At 40.0% G+C, this 21,870-nt stretch overlaps 1 protein-coding gene across 3 annotated transcripts in view; it reads right to left on the reverse strand.

Annotated features, from left to right (window-relative positions):
• LOC143284565 (DCC-interacting protein 13-alpha-like) overlaps positions 1-12,006 on the reverse strand; it is a 47,636-nt gene extending 35,630 nt beyond the window's left edge. For all 3 annotated transcript variants that reach the window (XM_076591355.1, XM_076591354.1, XM_076591356.1), the window contains exons 1-6: positions 11,832-12,006; positions 6,749-6,847; positions 4,501-4,560; positions 2,763-2,834; positions 1,291-1,378; positions 766-807 (exon numbers count right to left, since the gene is read on the reverse strand). In XM_076591355.1, coding sequence (XP_076447470.1) covers positions 766-807; positions 1,291-1,378; positions 2,763-2,834; positions 4,501-4,560; positions 6,749-6,847; positions 11,832-11,885 — 415 coding nt within the window. In that variant the 5' untranslated portion in view covers positions 11,886-12,006. The remainder of the gene's footprint in view (positions 1-765; positions 808-1,290; positions 1,379-2,762; positions 2,835-4,500; positions 4,561-6,748; positions 6,848-11,831) is intronic.
• Between the last annotated feature and the right edge of the window lie 9,864 nt (positions 12,007-21,870).

Below are 21,870 nucleotides of genomic sequence, written 5' to 3' on the forward strand. Positions count from 1 at the left end.
GACAGGACTGAGACAGGGAAGGTGTGTGTGTGTAAGTGTAGACAGGACTGAGACAGGGAAGGTGTGTGTGTGTGTAAGTGTAGACAGGACTGAGACAGGGAAGGTGTGTGTGTGTAAGTGTAGAGGGGACTGAGACAGGGAAGGTGTGTGTGTGTAAGTGTAGACAGGACTGAGACAGGGAAGGTGTGTGTGTGTAAGTGTAGAGGGGACTGAGACAGGGAAGGTGTGTGTGTGTGTGTAAGTGTAGACAGGACTGAGACAGGGAAGGTGTGTGTGTGTGTGTAAGTGTAGACAGGACTGAGACAGGGAAGGTGTGTGTGTGTGTGTAAGTGTAGACAGGACTGAGACAGGGAAGGTGTGTGTGTGTGTGTAAGTGTAGACAGGACTGAGACAGGGAAGGTGTGTGTGTGTGTGTAAGTGTAGACAGGACTGAGACAGGGAAGGTGTGTGTGTGTGCAAGTGTGGACAGGGAATGTGTGTGTAAATATGGACAAGACTGAGGGAACACGTAAGTATGGACAGGACTACATTCACATGAGTGAATCATAGTGAAATGAGTGAATGAATGGGTGTGACAGTGAGTGAAATAGTGCTTACGACTGAACAAATCATTGCAACCACAATATTACAGTCAATATAAACCAATACATTTCCTTTGTGCATGAATCAAATATTACAGTAAATGTTATCAAGCAACCTATGTATTATTTGTGCAAATAAGCTTTTTTCTGTTGTTCTTAATCAGAAAGATTTTGTTATACTTACCTTGGGTTGATATTTGGAACATTTCATGCATTGTTGAGATTTCTGAAAAAAAAAAAAAAAAAATAAAAAGGACTACAAAACTAACAACTGAAAGTCAGCATGCATTTTTCACTTTTTGTATTAAAAAACATCACGTAAGATGACGCATTCTTATACAGACGCTTCTCATTTAAACACATCTGCATACACAGACGCACATACACAAATGCAAACACAAACACACACACACATGCACTGCCAAACTTACATTTTCTACTAAACTTTACTGAGAAATCTTGTTTCTCATCAAACATTAAAAAAAATTACTTACTTAATTAAATTCTGGTCATAAATGTGTATCATATATGCTGCTGGACACACACACACCAAAAACACATACACACAAAGAACACACATAAACTTACAACAATAAATATAAAACTGAACAGCACCTTCCAGGAACACACACACACATGCATGCACACTAACATGTATGCACACAAACACACACACACACACAAACGCAATCCAAAACCTGTACAGCACCTTCCAGATCGGCCTGTAGAAACTTGTTGAGGGGATACATCATGGATTCTGAGTACTGCTGAGCCAGGACTTGCTGAATGGAGCTGATCTGTTCACACACACACACGTAACAGAGGCAACTGTCACATTTCATCATGAACGAAGTCATGCAGCAAAAGAATGCCTTCCTCTTTTTCGTTTGTGGGCTGCAACTCCTACGTTCACTCGAATGTACACGAGTGGGCTTTTATGTGTATGACTGTTTTTATCCCGCCATGAAGACAGTTACATTCTCCTTTTGGGGGTAAAAAATACAAAATACAAGAATGCCTGCAACCATAAGAGTGCAATGGCTTACATGTATGGGCATCTGCAATGCTCTCTCTTCTACCAAGCTTTGTATAACCCAGGGGGCTACACACACGGGCTGCGTATGAGGTCGAGTGGTCAGTGTCAACCCCATGACGTTGACTGTCCGGCCACCCAGCCTACCTTACAGCCCATGGAGCAAACATTGTGGGCTCTGTCGCCTTCTGCAATACTTGTCAACCTTCATGGAAGCCATGGATAAATCCACTGCCACCTTTCACTGTTCACAAAGTGATTCCCTGGATCGTACGTACAGACTCCGTTCGCAGTGACTCGTCTGTGGCAAATGCGCCTGTCACATTGTAAGAATTTGGCCGATTTGACTTTCTTTAAATCTGTTGGCCATGAACCAAGCCAACTGCAGCATGAGAATTATGCCAATATGTCTAATGTTTATTCTGTTTTTTCTGTTGGACATGAAAAGATGTGCATTACTCCTTTTGATATTTCAATATTTACATCCACTGATAAATACAAGGAGTATATGCTGCTGTCTTCTTGTTGGCGTCATATTGTATATGTTATCTTCTGTGTAATTGTAATCAAATTAAAAAAGTTTATGTTTTGAAAACAACAAATACAAACAAACAAGAAACCAACAAGAAACAAGGAATAAATATCAGATCCGTTTACAAATATAATAACCTTTAACTGTTTGGTTAACTCTTTTGCTGCTATAGGCACCTTTAAACAGTTCACTGCCTTAGGCCTCAGCATTCAGGGTCATGTTATTGAACACTGTTTTTCATCAACAAAGCTTGACAGATGCAGCCAACTTTCCTGCACAAAACAAAATTGACTAACCTTCCCCCCCTTGACTGAAAACAAAGTGAACAAGTCCTCTGTGTTGTTTAGATATAAACCAAATCATGTGACTGACAGCATCAAGTCTAAATTATTTGGCAATGGGATCAAGTGTTTTCCACTCGGAAACTTGGCAGCAAAAGAGTTAAGAACAAACCTTTGAAAGACACAAGAGGAAATGGGGCACTCTGCACTGAAATAGCACCAGTAATCAAGTTTGGAATACACTGGTATACAGTCACATTTACCTTCTTAGTGACTTTCTTCAAAACATGTGTCTTACGACTGCATAATCAGCTTTGGAACATTTGTCCACTTACATCATCCAGATAACTGGAAAACTGCTTCAGTGTGGAGGTAAGGATGCTATCCTCAGACTCCAAGGGGAATTTCTGTACAAAACAAAAGCACAACAACAAATGAATTAATCAGCAACAAATACAGTACTGAATTTTGACAACAAAACACCTCTTCACAAGCAAATCATGACATGTACTACTTATGTAATACAGCTTTTTATTGATGGCTTATTCACACACTGTGCTGATCTATGTAAATTGACTTTCCATACCCTCATTAGTGACTGGCCCAAAAACAAATTTGTAAATGCCTTTTGCCTAAAACCGGTTGAAACCTAACAAATATCAATCTCTAAACTGACCATGTCCTTAGTATTTAGACCCACTGGCACAAACCCTAAATTATCATTTGTTTTATTCACTTGATGTTGTTTCATCCTTTGTTTTCCTCTTGTGCAGTATATCAAAAAGTTGCTAAAGGCTGTTCACAACACTTGACACATTTGATATTTACACCTCCTTGGGAAATCAACTGGGTGTTTTGGGGGGGGAGGGGAGGAGAGGGGGGGGGGGGTTAAATCATCAACACAGGATTACAACTGTGATTGCCTGCCAATGATCAAGAGCTACCATTATCATGCAGACACAGACACAGACACAGACACTGATGACACAAGATTCAAGATTTAATATCCTGTCAGTGTATCACCCTTATCACAGTCCTAAGGATTACAACAACAAAATACATATTCAACATCTTAACAAAAACATTAGCTATAAAAAACAAACTGCAAAGTATTATTGTTACAGTTTGGTACCAAACCTTTGTACAATTCAGGAGACACTACCTAACTAACTAAATTCAACTTAGGCTTTCTTCCATGCAGACAATAAGTAACTCATACAGAGTAAATACTGACACTGGAAATAAGTATTTCTTGACAATGACTACATAACATTAAAGAATGTCTGGAAACTGAGGACATTCCATTACAAAATTAAACTTGTCTCCTTTTGCATTCATGCTACACTTTTTACAAATACGATACTGTCATTATAATCAATAGCCTCAGCAAGTTTTGAGAGGTAGATCATGATTATTATATCTAACTTTACTTAATAACATTAAATTTGTGTATGGTAACTAAGAAAAATACTTTTTTTTCTCCTATTGAATCTTTTTCATGTCTGTAAAGCATACATATGTTACTTTGCAGCAATGCATCAACTCATCCAAAATTAAAAAAAAGGATCTTTAAACCTAGCAACATTTCGATATGAACTGTCTGCACAAAGTATTTCTGATTCACTCTTTCAATAAGATCTGTTAATTCATACTTATCCATACACTTCTTTCATACTATACAAATCAAGCAAGATGTCCATCCTTGAAGACAGTTTGTGGAACCAAACCAGACCAAAATCAAATTTATCAATTATGGTTTTTAACAGACATTTTACTGCATTATTTTCTTGATCTTTTACATAAAAAAACATGTCCACATAACATGACTATGCATAAATAGAGATACACCTACAGAATACTTTATCATCTCATTCTCAATAAGAGAATTTCATCTGTGGTGTATGCTCTGAAAACAATACACGAGAATCAGTCACTCAATATGAATACACAAAAGACAAAAATGCTGAAATGCAAAGTTGATGTGAACCTTTCGCACAATCACACACTTTCACAGCCATTCAGCATGAATACGTAAAGAACATGAAATGCTTATGCAAATGAAGCCAAACTTACCTGAACCTCATATGCTCTAAGCTGCTGGGCAAGTGCCTGAGTTGCGGCACAAAGCTCATTCTGGAAATCAATAAAATCAAAATTATGAGAGAAAAAAGTGTATGTAGAATCAAACAAACAGATTTTTATTAATGTTATTGATTCAAGCCCTGCTGTCCTCTCATTCTCATTCTTCCAGTGCACTCACTACATTTATTTGTGTAGGTGGAGTGTATAAACACACACATATATATGCATGTATATACTTTGCAAACTGATACCACTAAATCATTTCTGCTTCAGACAACGCACCATGACGGTGCAATCCTCTGCATTATCAGGCCATCATGTTTTGCTCTGGGCACAAAAAAAACCCCGAGAGAAGCTGAAATGAAAATTTCTTCACTTATGGCAGCTTGCCCTAAAAAAAAAAAAAAAAAAAAAAACTGGGTAACTGGGGCCCAGGAGGCCGAGGTGAGGGAAGCTGAAAAGGAATCAAAGCAGCTAATCATTGTGTTCATTGTCAAGCCGACTGCAAAGGGGCCACTTCAGGGCTGATTACCTGTCAGTGTCAGTTCTTAAAACTCATTGAAGATGTTTAAAATAAAGTTATAAGGTCATTACCTGCCAGTACTTAACTCTTTCACCACCATAGGTGACCTTAGTTGACTAGACAGTAAACCGCTATACGCTACTTTAGTTGACATCCAGGGGTCATGTTAAAAGGACCGTTCTTCACACTGTAATAAAGCTTGACAGCAGCAGCCAGTTCCCCCCCCCCCCCAAAAGAACAATGACTATCCTTTGCTCCCTTACCCATTTGAAGTGAACAAGTCCATAGGTTTTTGTTTTTTTTAAATTTTTTTATTTATTCATAAACGGAAGCCTGTGAGTGAGGGCATCCCATCTAGAATAGTTGCATTGGGGAATGTTTTTCACACAGAAACTTGGTGGTGAAAGAGTTAAATCCTTTTGAAGATGCTGAATTATGATATTAAAAGATCAATCAAGGCAACGTTAAAAAGACCCATTAACCCACATATCGCTCACTCAATGGCACAATGGCTAAGCTAGCAAGGCAAACATATAAAAGACAACATCAGGAAAAAAAAATTATTCAGCTTAGTACTCTACCAACAATGTTTGGGTCTATTACCTTGCACTAACAATCATCACCTTCATCATCTTGACTTACTTTACTTTCCACTGAATCATTTCTTTTACCATTAGCAACTGAAACACACATGCACACATGCATACCCACCAAGCACACACGGCCAAACACAAACACAGACACAAACAAACACACATTGGTTTTGTTGTTGTTGTTGTTGTTGTTGTTTGTTAATTCTTCATTTGAAGATTTTTCGTGTATCTTTAGCCAAGGGAAACATTACAATGTCACTTTCTGAGAGAAAAAAAAAAAGGGTGGGGAGGGGGACAGAGAATGAGGGGTAATTAAAACGCAGATATTGAAAAACATCAGAAGAAAACATAACTGATTATGATAGAAAAGCAGAAAAACAGGAAAGAAACAAAAACACCACCACCAAAAAAAAAAAAAAAAAAAAAAGACAAAGAAGGCAACAAAAGAATGACAAAAATTACTTTGCCCAAAAATGGGGGGCTTTTTGCTTACATGAGGGACTTTTTCAAGTTTCAAACTGCATAACACTTGACAGCAAAAAGAAAAAAAAGAAAGAAAAAAAAAAAAGCCTTCTCAGATGAGCTGACCTCAAGGCATTTCTTCAAACAATGAACAATACCATCTTTGTGAAGAAGAGAGGTGAAATGGGAGAAAGTGGGTTTATCTCAGAACTTTCCAAATGGCTGCTCTGGAGATAAACTGTTCTTGCTCTTGGGCATCAGACTTATCAGTATAAAATGTATGTGTGCATTAATATGCACATATCTATAATTATATATAAAATGTATAATCAGGTGTGTTTTGATGTGTACAGGTGTAACACTGACGATGCGATGTGAATATGTGTAATACTGATGTACTGCATTAACAGAATACTATGTGTTTTGTAAAGCACCTAAAGCAGTTTTCTGTATGCATTAATGTTAATATCATTAAGAACTGCACCTAGATGATGCCAGAGGCACTGACCTGAGCTGACATAACGCCCTGGCAGCAGCTGTGTAATGCATGATGTAGAATATGTGTTTTGTACAGCAACAAGAGCAGTCTTCTGGGTAGAGCCCAACGTAAGTATCCATTATGATAATTATCACACACCAAAATGGTGCCAGAGGCACTGACCTGAGCTGACATGATGCGCTGGCAGCAGCTGTGCATGCTGTTTGTGAATTTCTTCAGCTGCATGGCGTCCTTCTCAAACACCATCAGCAGGTGCCGGGTCTGCACAGCAACACAGGCACAAGACAGTCACTTTGTCAGTGCAAACACACACACACACACACACACACACACAGACACGCATGCATGCACACACATGCCACACACTCATACACACATGCACACCATACACACAAACCACACACACACACACACGCATTACAACCAACTCCGTTTTTTTCTTTATCATTTTTCCTTCCACAATTCAACATATAATAATATGTAGTATTTGCTCAGTGTACCACCAAATAAACAACATGACATACATCCCCAAAAAGAAAACCACAAAATTTTAGAAATGAACTATATTATATATAAAAATACAACTTCCCAGACTGTACAACTCAAGTAACATTTTAAAGAAGAAGAAGAAATTAACAGTATTTTTCACAAGCATAAGAGGCTTCATTATACTGTGGCATTTTTTCATACTTGCAATAGCCGCGTGGTTTAAGCGTTGGACTTTCAGTCTGAGGGTTCTGGGTTCGAATCACGGTAACGGCGCCTGGTGGGTAAAGGGTGGAGATTTTTCCGATCTCCCAGGTCAACATATGTGCAGACCTGCTAGTGCAGGCGCCTGGTGGGTAAAGATTTTTCCGATCTCCCAGGTCAACATATGTGCAGACCTGCTAGTGCCTGAACCCCCTTCGTGTGTATACGCACGCAGAAGATCAAATATGCACGTTAAAGATCCTGTAACCCATGTCAGTGTTCGGTGGGTTATGGAGAGACAAAAATACCCAGCATGCATAAAAAAACCACGACAGAGTCATCGGCAAGTCGATGTTTGTCGTGTAACGAAAAATGTTAGTAATGGTCAAAGTTATGACCGCTGAACATTAATGGAAGAAGAACTCTCTCACTTTGCAGTCATGCTCACTGTCACTCACACAAGTCATGCTCTCAATGATACCTCCCTCCCTTGCATCCCCCATTCTGTCAAAAAAAAGAATGAAAAAACCAAATGAACAGATAAAAAAATCAAAAACAGAAAAGACAACACACATGCATGTGAGTGTTGACTGAATGACACAGGAGCATCTCATTTTTAGTCATGTTAAGGGGGCAGGGGAGGGGAGTTAGAGACAATTAGCCCATGGTGTTGCAGTGGATAAGTTTGTCCTGACATGTCAGTGGGTGTAGTTGGCAGAATTCAGTAAAAACCCAATTCCTTAACATTTCACATGTGTGCAGATTACAATACTAAACTTGAACCATTTACTAATCCAGACGGCCTGAGGCGGTTACCGCCTCAGTTCAAATTCAAAATAGTACATTTCCAGACTGGATATAATTATGATTTTTAGAGCTGTAATGGTATTGCAATACTTTCTCTCCAAAAACTTTGGTATTGTTGGTCTAATTCTATTGATTCTACATTTGTTAATAAAGAACTCAGCCCATGATATAATGACCGAGGTGCAGTTGCCCACTACATTTTATCATAGCATCAGCTGTTTCCATACATCCGTGAAAGCACAGCATCCGCATCAGTGACAATCACAGGAAACACGTTACATTGTTACATTACCTGTGATAGATGAGTGCATAGTTATGTGTGTACGGGTGAGGAGATGGGAGTTTGGGGATGGCTCTCTGTGTGCGTGCATGTATGTGTGTGTGTGTGTGTCCGTGTGTGTAGTTGCTGACTGTTACATTCATTACCTTGTCAAATGACCCTTCATTTTTGTAGTAAATAGGTCACACCCATTGTGTGCTTAGAAACAAACCAATTTTCTGCCCCCCCCCCCTCCCCCCGACTGACTTGAGTTTCAGTTTCAGTTTCTCAAGGATTGATTTGAATCTTGAACAAATAGGAAGATACTTTCCTGTCATGGATATTTGAGTAATGCTCAAATTTCTAAACCAACATCTCTCTCTCTCTCTTGGGGCTAGAGGACAATAAGATATAACAGGAGCAAGTATTAAGTACAGCTATGCCACACTGTCTTAAAGTCAAACTTTTTCTCACTGATCATCATGAAGTAAAAAAAAAATTGTGCACTGCTTTCATGGTAAGTTCTGTTTTAGTTTCTACTTCATTTTCATGTATACATATGTATAAATCATGCGGTGAGCTTGTGTTAAACTACAGTGAAGGCAGTTTGATGGAGGCTGTCACTGAAGTTTTTCGGTTTCAAGACAGTGTCAAAGTCTGCAGACTGACCCAGGCCCAGAATGTGCTGCAGGACCACATTTGGTAACGAAATAAAAGAGATACCGGACCTACACATAACCCAACATGCCGGTCAGTCCATGAGAGCCTACCCTAGGTTGGTGTAAAACATTAATGTAAAATGAAACAGACGTAATGAAGAATGAAAGAGATGTGATGCCAGTGTCTGCTCCAGAGGGAGACATTTCCTCTAGTCTGGCTGTGTGCTGAAGCATGTGTTGTCATCAGTCTTCCATATATATGTAAATGCTGAATGAGTACAAACACCAGAAGTGATTCAGCAGCACAACAGTTCACACAGTGTGGTTTTATGAAGAAAAGACACTGATCGTGCTCTCCCTGTAGATTGCTGGAACTGCAGCAGAACAATCCTGAGTTCAGCTTTCAAGGAGGGAACTGGGATGAGTTTCGTGAGAGTTATAACTGAGAAAGTATAGAAGATAAAGTGCTCAGCAAAACAAAACAATTTACTTTTTTTTTTCTTCTAAGTTTCACTTTTTATGTATGTTTGTGCCTGTTCATTTTTATGTGTTCTGTATTACGGAAGTTCAGTTCAGTTATCATGGAGGTGTCACTGTGTTCGGACAAATCCAATATGCTATACGACATCTGCTAAGCAGAATCCAGACCAGCAGCGTAATCCCAAGCGCTCAGTCAGGCCTTGAGAAAAAAGAAAAAAAGTGCATAATGGATATATTATTGAATTAATGTATAAATAAAGAAAGAAAGAAAGAAAGAAATACAAAAATAAATAAATGAATAAATAGATAAATACATAAATAAATGAATAAGTAAGCACACAGATAACATTTTTTTTTAAAAAAGGTAACCAGACAATAATGATAATAGATAAACAGATAAGCAAATAAATATAATGACATACAAACACGCACACACACACACACACACGTACTTACACATACATGTACACATTCACATGCACACACATGCAAACCAGATATGCAGCAAACATGCAGTTTTCACAGACATAGAAGCACAAACAAAAGCGCACAGGCCCAATAAACACTACACACAGACATACACAAGCCCCAATACATAGACACACATACCATCCGACACATTACCCTGCACCCCCTCCCCCCACACACATTCCAATGTATCACAGCTGCATACCCCCCCCCCCCCCCTACACACACACACACACCCCCACACACACACGACCATAACCCCCTCCCCCTCCCATATATATATATATATATATATATATATATATATATATAATATAATATACACACACATATATATATATATATATATATATATATGTGTGTATGTGTGTGTGTGTGTGTGTATACACACACACACACACACACACGCACAATCCGATACTCCATAGCTCCCACAATGCAGACCTGCGTACACACAGCCCCCCCCCCCCCATCCTCCCCTCCCACACACACACAAATCATAGGTCCCACAACACACACCGACACCCACCCACATGCAAACACAAATATTGTATGCACTCACATATGCACAGAGCTCTCCTGACACATGCATACACTTACACACTCATGCGTGTGTGTGCATGCATGCACACACACACACATCTACACACGTGCTGTCACTGATTTGCTGCAAGAGGTGTAGGAAAAGATCTCTGAACTGAACATGGCATCTAGCATGCTGCTGGAAAAGTATCATTAAAAAACTCTAAGAAAACCGAAAGCTTCATTTAATATTCCTTTTGCACAGGCAGCTGGCTATCTTTTGGGAGAGGTCAGATGTGACAAGTCCTATTCTGTTATATGTCACTGTGTGTGTGTGTGTGTGTGTGTGTGTGTGTGTGTGTCTTATGTGATTTATGGCATGTGTATGTGAATGGATGAATGTCTGTGTGTACATTCATGTGCATGTCTTTCAACTCATCCACATGACATAGGCCTATGAGTGAGTGAGTGTATGTGTGTGTGTGTGGTGAGCCAAAGCCATGCATACAAAGAAAAAAAAAGAATTGCACACACACACACACACACACACACACACCACTCACATGGAAATTGTGTAACAAACTCTGCTTACTAAAGTTATTTAAATATGAATACATTAATGTCTGAATAATCTATTAAGCTTGGCAAAATGCTTTAAAAAAAATCATTTAAATATTCCTAAATATCTTATAAAATGACTGTTTTGTGTATCCCACTCCAAGCTAACCAGGAAGTCTGGTCATGTATTTGTACTTATTATATCCCAACAGTGAGTCCATGATCAGAGTTGAGAACTATGTCCAAGGTGACATGGACAGAAAAAATTCCTAACATTGGTGCATCAGCTGTAGCCAAACATTCCTTCCACGTGACATCATGTAAAATATTAAAGCAGATCCCAAATCAATAATCGTGCAGGCTTTGTATCTGATCACTGCATTTATCAGAACTGAAAGCTTCACATGAGAATGGATCAAAATTTATTATGACAACCATCAAATAACTCTTTCATGCACTCATTATAAGGAAGCGTCAATCAACACATAAATGAGAACATCTGTTCCGCATGTGTCCGTTCACTTTTTTCCATGGGCCTGTACCGGGACGAGTAGGGGGTGGGCCGCACGATGCAATCTAATGCTCCACACAGAATGTCAAGCGCAAAAAAAAGCTTCGAATTTGACATGCCTTGTTAAAACCACAAGTCGAATGAGGAGATGAAGGAGCGTTCTTACTAAGTGACACCGACAGAGCAAGCAGAACTATTTTGTTAAAACTCTTAATTTCAATTGCAAGTCAGCAAGCTGAAACAGCCCTGATTCTGTCGTCTGCAAATGAAAACGAGCATTGTTTGGCATACCTGTGGACTGTCTTCCAGTGCATCTTCAAGATGAAGGCGCTCCATATCCGGCATGATTGTTGGAATCTGTCTTGCCGAAGCACTACAATAACTTAAAAAATGCTACGTCTGTGGCTTTGCCTTCAACAACAGAATTTTTCTGGTCGACTTGCAGGTGATCGGCCATCGACCTGCAGTGCACAGTAGCTGACGCATAGAGCAGGCTCGCAGTGTTTTGGTGCAGATCTTGAAATGTGGTTGGATAAAAAAAAACTGATTTGCTTCAGCCTTAAGATTTTTCCAAAACATTATCATTTAGATATGAAAGCAATAATGAGCAGATGAAAAAAAAGGACAGTATGGTAATAAATATGAGAACATGAGAGAGGGAGGGAGGGGGTAGAGGGTGTGTGTGGGATGGTGGTGGAGAAATTAAGGGAAGCAACTCTTGACGATGAAAAGAAAAATGGAATGATCTTACTTCCCATGAAAGAGTGTGCATGTGTGTGTTGTTGCTGTTGTTCTTGTTCTGGTTTTAAATTGGGATTAATGCTCTTCAATCTACACATTTAAATTGAATGTGTAGTAGTATCATCATTGTGGTCACCGAGTAGCAGTATATCAATAGCAGCAGCGACACAAGACGTTGTTTCCGCAGGAACAGTGAATACACTTTTAAAAATTATCTTGACATTCATTTACAGATTTTTAAATACAAAACTCTTCTTGATATTTCTTGTTTTTTCAAGCATGGCGCACTCAGTGTTGAAAAATGCATCTGTCATATGTGGGGACTCTCTTTTTCCCCCCCCACTTTAAGCAGGCAAGAGGTCTTGTCAGGCCTGCACGCCTTGATAATGATATATGATATGATATGATATGATATGATATGATATGATATGACAGTTTCAAATTGTTTCATTGTGGTTTCTCAAAGATCGATTTCCAAAGTCTCTTAACTTTGTGTTGTTTCCACCTGATGTGTTTTGGACGGTCGTTACAGCCAAGTGGTTTGAACACCTAACTTTCGATCTGAGGGTCCTGGATTCGATCCTGGCAAAATCTGGTGGGTAAAAAAGGTGACAAGATTTTTTTTTTTTTTTTTTCACGATAGGCTATCCGACAAAAGTCAACAAGTCCTTTCTTCTTCTTCTTTTTCTTTCTTTCTTTATTTTTTAATAGTATTATTGCTTTTTCCTGCGGATCCCCCAAACAGTGAATAATCAACATTTGATAGTGGTCACTCTGTGGAAGGAAGGAATAAATTTGCCTTACGGGTCTGAAATTGCGCCTGATCCAGCTTCGCTTGCATACGCATACCTGATAATTATAGAGGATCTGATTACACTTGGGCCCGATGAAGATTCTGCAGAGTCGATCGAAGAGCCTGTATGTTGCCGGGTAATGGAAACACGGATATTCTTCTCAGTTCCGCGTTCGCGGTGGGCTTCAACTCCCACATTCACTGGTAGGTATGTAGAAGTGGGCTTTTACGTGTTGGTATATGACCGTTTTTACCCCGCCATGTTGGCAGCCATGCTCCGTTTTCGGAGGCGAAACACAGAGATACCCATAGTGCATCTTGCACAATGTACCGCGACAAGAATCATCAGCAAGTTGAGGGTACATTTTTAATAAAATCTCAAAGTCATCAAGATGAAGGTGTCTGCTAAACTAATTTGCTGCACTGACAACTGATATTTTATTTTTTGGTGTGTGCGTGCGTGTGTGCGTGCGTGCGTGTGCGCGCGTGTGTGTGTGTGTGTGTGCCAGAGCCTGGGAGAGAGAGAGACTGAGAGAGAAAGAGAGAGAGAGAGAGAGAGAGACAGACAGACATAGAAAGAGACAGCCGGATAGACGAGAGAGGTTTTTGTAGTTCTTGTGAGCATGTGAGGGGATCGGCATAATCATATTCGTATCGAGTATGATATGGGAAAAAAACACTGAGAAACTGTTTAACAGTTATCCTCCGTTTTCGGAGGTGTGCATGCTGGGTATGTTCTTGTTTCCATAAACCACCGTGGGCCGAATGCTGACATGCATTACAGGATCTTTAACGTGCGTATTTGATCTTCTGTTTGCGTATACACACGCAGCGGGTTCAGGCACAAGCAGGTCTGCACATAATTATGTTGAGCTGGGAGATCGCAAAAATCTCCACCCTTTACCCACCAGGCGCCGTTACCGAGATTCGAACCCGGGACCCTCAACCTCGGCAGATTGAAAGTCCTACGCTTTAACTGCTCGGCTATTGCGCCCGTCGACGTGGATATAATCAACTATATGTCACTCATGACAGAGGAGCGTGACTTCCAATTTGAACCTAGAGTCAGTCTGGGTAGGACTGGGCAGTTCAAAATGCTAAGCGTGTTCCGAGTTCAATTTATGCTGCTGGTTACACATACACCTGCTGGTTACACATACACCTGCTGGTTACACATATACCTGCCCAGCAGATGCGGTGTAGCGTATATAGATTTGTCCGAACGCAGTGACGCCTCCGTCCTTGGGAAACTGAAATTGATATAAACAGTCTTTTCCCAGTTATCAAACGGCTCATTTTTTTCCCTACCCAACTTTTTTTGAGTCAGTACACTCCCAGCGTTCCATTGTATATTCTCCAGATAATAATAATAATGATGATGATAATAATATTAATAATAATAAATTTATACAGCGCTGAATCTTGTGCAGAGACAAATCAAATCAAAGCGCTTTCACACCAGTCATTCACACACGTACATAACTCTTAACTTGAGAAACTGAAGACAAAGAAAAGGCAGGGGAGGGAGGCTATCTTGTGAAGAGGTGGGTTTTTTAAGGCCAGACTTGAAGAGCTGAGTGCGGAGACCTGACGAAGCAAACGAGGAAGTTCATTCCAAATGAATGGCCCAGAGACAGAGAAAGAACGGTGGCCGACAGTGGAGTGTTTGAATCTGACTGCTCAAACAAATTGGATCCGAAGCCGATCGTTGTGAGCGAGATGGGGTGTAAAGGTTGAAGGCAGCTACAAAGATAGGAAGGGGCAGATTTGTGAATACAATTATAACATGGAGTGATGATCTTGTACTTTATTCTGCGTGAGACAGGAACCAATGGAGATAATGCAAAAGAAGAGCGATGTGCTCAGATCTTTTCTTTCTGAGGACGAGTCGGGCAGCAGAGTTTTGCATACGCTGAAGAGACTGCTACTTAGAGAAGAATAATGAGGAGGAGGAGGAGGAGGAGGAAAGAAGAGTCGCCGATTTAGAAGGGCAGACAGCAGACATCGTAATAATCATAACTGATTCAAAGAACACGACCCCCGTCATAAGGCAACCAAAACCGATAACTACACATGCAGATCAGACAATATACGTTTATTAACAGAAATGCGTGTTGACAAGATACTCTTTTTTGTCATTTAACAATTTTCTCATACGATCAACAGGAAAAAAAAAGTGCTGTAAAATCAGAATATGTCTCAGTTCGCTTTATCATAAATGTTTTTAAGGCACATAATAAGTATACATCCACATCCACTTCACTATTGTAAATGCATCGATACACAATTCCCCAACTCCCCCCACACCCTCCCACCCCCTTTATCATCTTAATTTCAGAAATGACAAATTCAGAAGGAGGAGAGAGAGAGAGAGAGAGAGAGAGAGAGAGAGAGAGAGAGAGAGAGAGAGAGAGAAGGAAGGAAGAAAGGAAGGAAGGAAATAAGCATAAAAGAGGGGAAAAAACCCCCACGTAAATTCATTTAATGTATAACTATTCCACATTCAGCATAAAGCTTTATCTTGACAAAATCATGCAAGCATTTGTTAATGTTTCATAATTATGTTATGATCATCAACACACTTCATCCAATGATTCTATTTCCAAACAAAAGATTTGTGCATTTTATTGAACCATTAGACTGATCAAGATAAAAACTCACTGTAACAAAATCATGTTCATTGTTTCATTATTTCAAAATCCATACAAACAATAACCCCCCCCCTCCCCCCCAAAAAAAACAACAACAAAAAATCCCAAACTCTTTGACATATAAAGTCTGGTACGTTTTCGTCAAAAACTGTACATTTTATACGATTATCTCAAACCATGTCATTGAGAAGACAACCAAATCGCACGAAGTGAAAACATCTGAACACATCATACGAACACAATATTTGTAAACAAATTTTAATTAAAAAATTAATGATAATAATAACTGTAAAAAAAAAAAAAAAAAAAAAAAAAAAAAAAGAAGAAGCAAAGAGAATGGTGGGGTGAAATTGAAATCAATGTAAACGCGTACTCTTCTCCTTAAAAAAAGAAAAAAAAAAAAAAAAAAGTAGTAAACTTCCTTCCAGTTATCAACAGTACAGCTAATATAACTACTGGTAGCAGATAACAAGTTATAACTCGGTATTGTGCATTATGTGCGGTTTCACTCCACTGACATTCACCCAGATAACCTCATCGTCTTGGAAAGGAGTGAGAATGGACAGAGCCGTTGTGTTGATACATCATCGAGAGAGTAAACAACGAGAACAACAACAACAACAACAACAAAGCGGTAACAATCCAAATGAAGTTGTCCTTGCTTGAATACATAAATCTTCTGTGACAGACATCGAGTGAAAACTAGCGTTGCTCCTTAGCATTAATTGTGTTCTGGGCGCTTCAGTCCATTCCAAGTTTAACATGCAAATCCATTTTCATGCGTTGAAAGTCTGTCAAGGGATTATCAGAACTACCCGCCCTATAATTCTGCAACTGAATGGACATAATTGTAAAACTGATGGAGAAGGTTCTTGGTGAGGGGGTGGGGGTGGGGATTGAGTGAGTGAGAGAGAGAGAGAGAGAGAGAGAGAGAGAGAGGGGGGGGGAGGGAGGGAGGGAGAGAGAGAGAGAGAGAGAGAGAGAGAGAGAGAGAGCACGTCAGGAAAAAAAAGTTGATGACAACAGAACATACAAGTACTTCGACAGAAGTCCGAGAGAACAACAAGAACAACCACAACAGCACTAAAAACCTGAAGTTACGGCGTAATTTCCCCAAATGGTTGTTCCAAAGACAACAACAAGAACAACCACAACACTAAAAACCCGAAGTTTCCGTGTAATTTCCCCATGCCAGAGCTGTCACAAAACAACGCCAGGGGACCTAACTCTGCCACTCACGAACTGGAGAATGTCTCCAAGACTGTATGGGATGATGGGTATTCTGCAATGATCAGAACATCGAGTCTGTTATCTTCTGATCATATAACAACAACAACAACAACAACAACAACAACAACAACAAAAATCACATACCACCATTAAAAATCAAAGTCTACATACTCTGAAACTTTAAAAAAAAAAAAAAAAAAAAAAAAAAAAAAAAAAAAAAAAAAGAAGAGATTATCTGAATTCGTAAAGAAGACGATATTCTAACACTTTCAAAATATGCAAAAACAGCAACAACAAAAACAACAACAACAAAACCCAAAAAGAACATCACCCTTAATTAATCTGAACACGTAAAGATGGTGATATCATCTTAACACTTTCAAAATTGTATGAAGAGAACAATCTGAAAAGAATACCACCCTTCCGCCTGAATCTGTCGATCTGAAACACGCAACGACGATGATATTTTAATTTAAAACACTTTCAAAAAGTATCCAGAAACAACCTGAAAAGAACGCCAACCTTAAGGCTGACTGACTGAATACGAACACGTAACAACGGTGGCATTTTAATGAACACATTATTGGTACCCTCCCCCCCCCCCACCCATTCCCCCCTCCACGGGCTTTTTTTTTTTTTTTTTTTTTCCTTCCCTGCAATGACCTCAGTGAATAATATCGTGTGTGAACGGTTCTGTTGAAGTATTTTTTCCCCAAGAACTGACACATTTTACCGAGTTAGGGAGTAACGCATTCTGATGCAGTCAATGCTTCCCCCCCCACCCCCCACCCAAAAAAAAAGTTGGAGGTAAGAACTTGTGACTCAAATGATCCCAAAGATGGTGTAAATGAATGAGCGATGGGAGGGGGAGGGGGTGGGGGTGGGGTGGGGTGGGTGAACGAAACGGAAGGGAAGGGAAGGAAATAATCCTATTTTTACCAGCAAGCTGTCGAGAGAAGCACAATAACAAGACTGTTGTTGCTTTCACCCAGCCCTGTACGTGGTACAAAATCAACAAGAAAGGAAAGCTAAAGAAAAAGGAAAGAGAAAATGAAAAGAGGGAGAACAGATAGAGAAGAGAAGGAGAAGAAAGGGAGAGAGAGAGAGTGAGTGAAAGAGAGTGAGGTAGAGAGAGAGAGAGAGAGAGAGAGAGCCGCCACTGTGCCATCCCTGGCAGCCTTCCAGGCCAGGGTGGAAAACCTCTGACCAGCTCCAAACAATAGCCATCTCCCACCCCCACCCCCCAAACCTATCAAAGTCAGAACTAAAACAGCCCACTCAGAACCCCCCACCCCTCACCCTCACGGAAAAGAAATTGTGTAGCAGATTCATTAACAAGTCGATGTTGGCTACCCATCCAGAAGAAGAAGGAGAGAGAGAGACAGAGACAGAGACAGAGACAGAGGGACAGACAGACAGAGACAGACAGAGAGACAGAGTATACACAACTCATACTCTTGTCAAAGCCAACATTCTAAACTGATTTTTGTTTTCAATCGATAAATAGTCGTATTACGAGCTGTTTACGATTCATCATGTTTGGTCACGGTGGTAAAAAGAAGAAAAAAACGTTACACGTTCCATTCCCGGCACATCGAGACGACAAGGAGGCCGGTCAACAACTGAGCAATTTGTTGGAAATGATGATCCCACAGTTGATTTTCTTTATCAACAACTGAACTCTGTTGTGTGATCCCAAATGGGATTTGAATACCTCTTCACTTGACAAAGAGTCTAAGACTCGAAACGTCGTGGTTTTACCTTTGATTTTACACCAGCTTTTATCACTTTTAACTTTGTTTCAAAAGGCCCAGCAGTCACCATTTTTCATCGGGGATTTCTACTTCTTCTGAATAGGGTGTTGGCAAAGTGTTCTAAAGAAGTTTCTATGCGACGTGTTTCTAAACTTTGTGCTATTTTCTTTGTTATGGCGTACTGTCCTTGTACTGAGGGCTTCAAATAGTCGTTGTGATTTTCGAAACTCGAATCACTGATCGTTTTGACGCCAGCAATAGCACTTTTTTTGTTTGAATAAGAAGGAGTGTGGTAGACTAACATGTCAAGAGAAATAGGGCAGTTCAGATGCTGACGTGGGGAAGACAATTCTTCCATTGACAGCTCTGTGGTGAACACAAAGATGAGTATATATAATGACTATGATGTATCTAAGGTACTGCGCAACAAATACATCTCAGTCTCAGTGATGCCGATGACACTGGAATCGCCGTATACTGTCACAAACTACAGAGAAAAATCCAACCAGTCTTATCAGGGTCAAGCACAGTGACACTGCAAAATCGGCAGAATATTACTGTAAAATCGGTGGAGGAAACACCGTAAAAAAAAGAAAGAAAAAAAAGCAAAACGAATGAGTAGCAAATAAACGTGAAATGAAGCAACAAGTCGTAAGACTGAATCGATCCCACTCTTGGAGACAGAAGCTCATATCAACAACATACATGCAGCTTTATCACGCAGATCATAATTATCATGTACCGCTTACATAATACCTGTCATATTCATATGAAGCATAGAATTTGTTTTCAATGTTAGGCCTGAGCCAATACCTGCATCAGCCGGCGATATTTTCAAGTCGTATGTACAAAACAAGACGAAGGTTACTGCAACAAAAATAGTAATCTTTCATTGCTTTTTTTTTTTTTTTTTTACATAGGAAAACAAGCATTTCTCCACAACGACAAAAGTAACAAAAACGAAGAGGAATTTTGTGACACGTGCAAAGAACATCAACTCTGGCTAGAATATCTGTGAATGTAGGATGATCTGGCCTTTGCCGCATTGTACAGTGTGAGCAAACGAAGACAACAGAACCGTTCTCCGGTTTTGCATCGATGACACTAAAAACTGAGGTAAGGCACTCCTCCTCAAAGAGGTCCGTTGTTGATAAACCGGAAATCTAGCAGCACTGGTATGATGATGATAAACCCAAACTGATCAAACACAGCGTTTGTCTGGAGCATGGAACAGAAGACTTGCCCGGCAGGGAGAGATCGAGAGGGAGAGGAACGCGTGTGCGTGTGCGTGCGTGTGTGTGTGTGCGTGCGTGTGCGCGCGCACATAAAAATCATACATACTTGTATAATGCAGGGAAGTGAGCGGAGTATAATTAAGTCTGTGAACGACTGTGGACGAGCGAACGAAAAAAAAAAAAAAAAAGAGAGGAAAACTGTGGCCATTTCAATGTTGTTTGTGTGTATGTGAACGCGCGTAAATGTGGTTTCAAGCATGCGTAACTGAATCCAGACACTATGGAGGGTACATGTTCATGCATGAACATTTAGATCTAAAACATGTGGAAAATTCGTGTCTGTGGGGGTCGATCATCATGTGAGTAGTGTCAAAAAGGACAAGGCCGCTTAACAAAATGTACGAAACATGAAAATCTTAACAATACCAAGGCGCGGCGAACACTGCGTACCAAAATTCCCACAAAACCAGAACAAGAAGAAGTGTGCTTTGAAAAGAACATGAAGTAAAATCATTTGTAAAATTCGCCGTCTTATGTACATTCGATAGTCTTTAATCTAAGACTGATACAATGGTGTTCAAATTTTTGATGCAACTGTTCATCGAGAAAAAAAAAGGATATTGTAACATCAAACTGAATGCTGAGAGAGAGACAGAGACAGAGAGACAGGGAGGGACAGACAGACAGAGGCACACAGGCACAGAGAGAGGAGGAGGGGAGGAGGGTGGGGCACGGGGGAGACAGAGGCAAACAGACTGAGATGACAGACAGACAGACAAACAGATCGACAGAAGGGAGGATGGTGAGGTCGCTGAGGATCCATGATGAACAAAAAATGCAGCCCTTGTCAAAAGGGAAATATGCAAATGAAAAGAAAACATAGTGATCAGATAATTATAGCAAGGGGAAAAAAAGAAAGGAACAAAAGAATGAAAGCACTAAACTACCATTGTCACCATGAATTAGCAAAGTTAGAACAAAAAAAGAAAAGAAAAGAAAACGAGCAGAACACACACCACTCCCTCTGAAGGAAAAACAATCAACATGATACAGATCCCTGTTTATGAGGTAGTACTTGTCTCGTGCATTGTGAAAAAAAAACAAAACAACAACAACAAAAACTCACCCACTTTACTAAACCAAAAATAGATATCATAGCGAAAACTTCGCTCCAGGCCATCCCTGTCTCATGAACTGGCGATCACTTCAAGAGACAGTGTGTGTGAAATGAAAGCAGTGCGTCACGAGCCGAAAGACAAGACACACGCACGTGAAACATCCAGTCACATCATTATGCTTGGAAACGAACACTTCAGGAAAATGTTCGTTCGCTGGAAACAAGACTGTGAAAAATGTTGTGTTTTTCAAGGATGATAAAATGTTACCTGGTTGTCAAAATATACTCAGAGAGAGAGAGAGAGAGAGAGAGGTAAGCAAAGTACTGAATTTCAGTTCAGGCAGATGCCAACAACTGGAGATGGCATATGGATATCTGTGCAAAGTCGTTTGGAGTATATGACACCAAAACTAATTTTGAAACGGTTGACACAGCGTGATATGATTTTCCAATAATGTTTCTTTTCCAATAATTGGTGACAAGTCAAACACGCTCACAATCATCAACGATACCTTCTTCTTCGTTCGTGGGCTGCAACTCCCACGTTCACTTGTATGTACATGAGTGAGCTTTTATGTGTACGACCGTTTTTACCCCGCCATGTAGGCAGCCATACTACGTTTTCGGGGGTCAACGAGACCTGACCTCCCTGACACCCGAACGAAGACATGACCACGATTCAGAACTAATGGCTGCATAGTGATTCACGTTACCTACCTATGACCACGATTCAGAACTAATGGCTGCATAGTGATTCACGTTACCTATCTATGACCACGATTCAGAACTAATGTCTGCATAGTGATTCA

This window comes from Babylonia areolata, chromosome 8 (genome assembly GCF_041734735.1).
Source record: "Babylonia areolata isolate BAREFJ2019XMU chromosome 8, ASM4173473v1, whole genome shotgun sequence".
NCBI classification, from domain to species: Eukaryota; Metazoa; Mollusca; class Gastropoda; order Neogastropoda; family Buccinidae; genus Babylonia; species Babylonia areolata.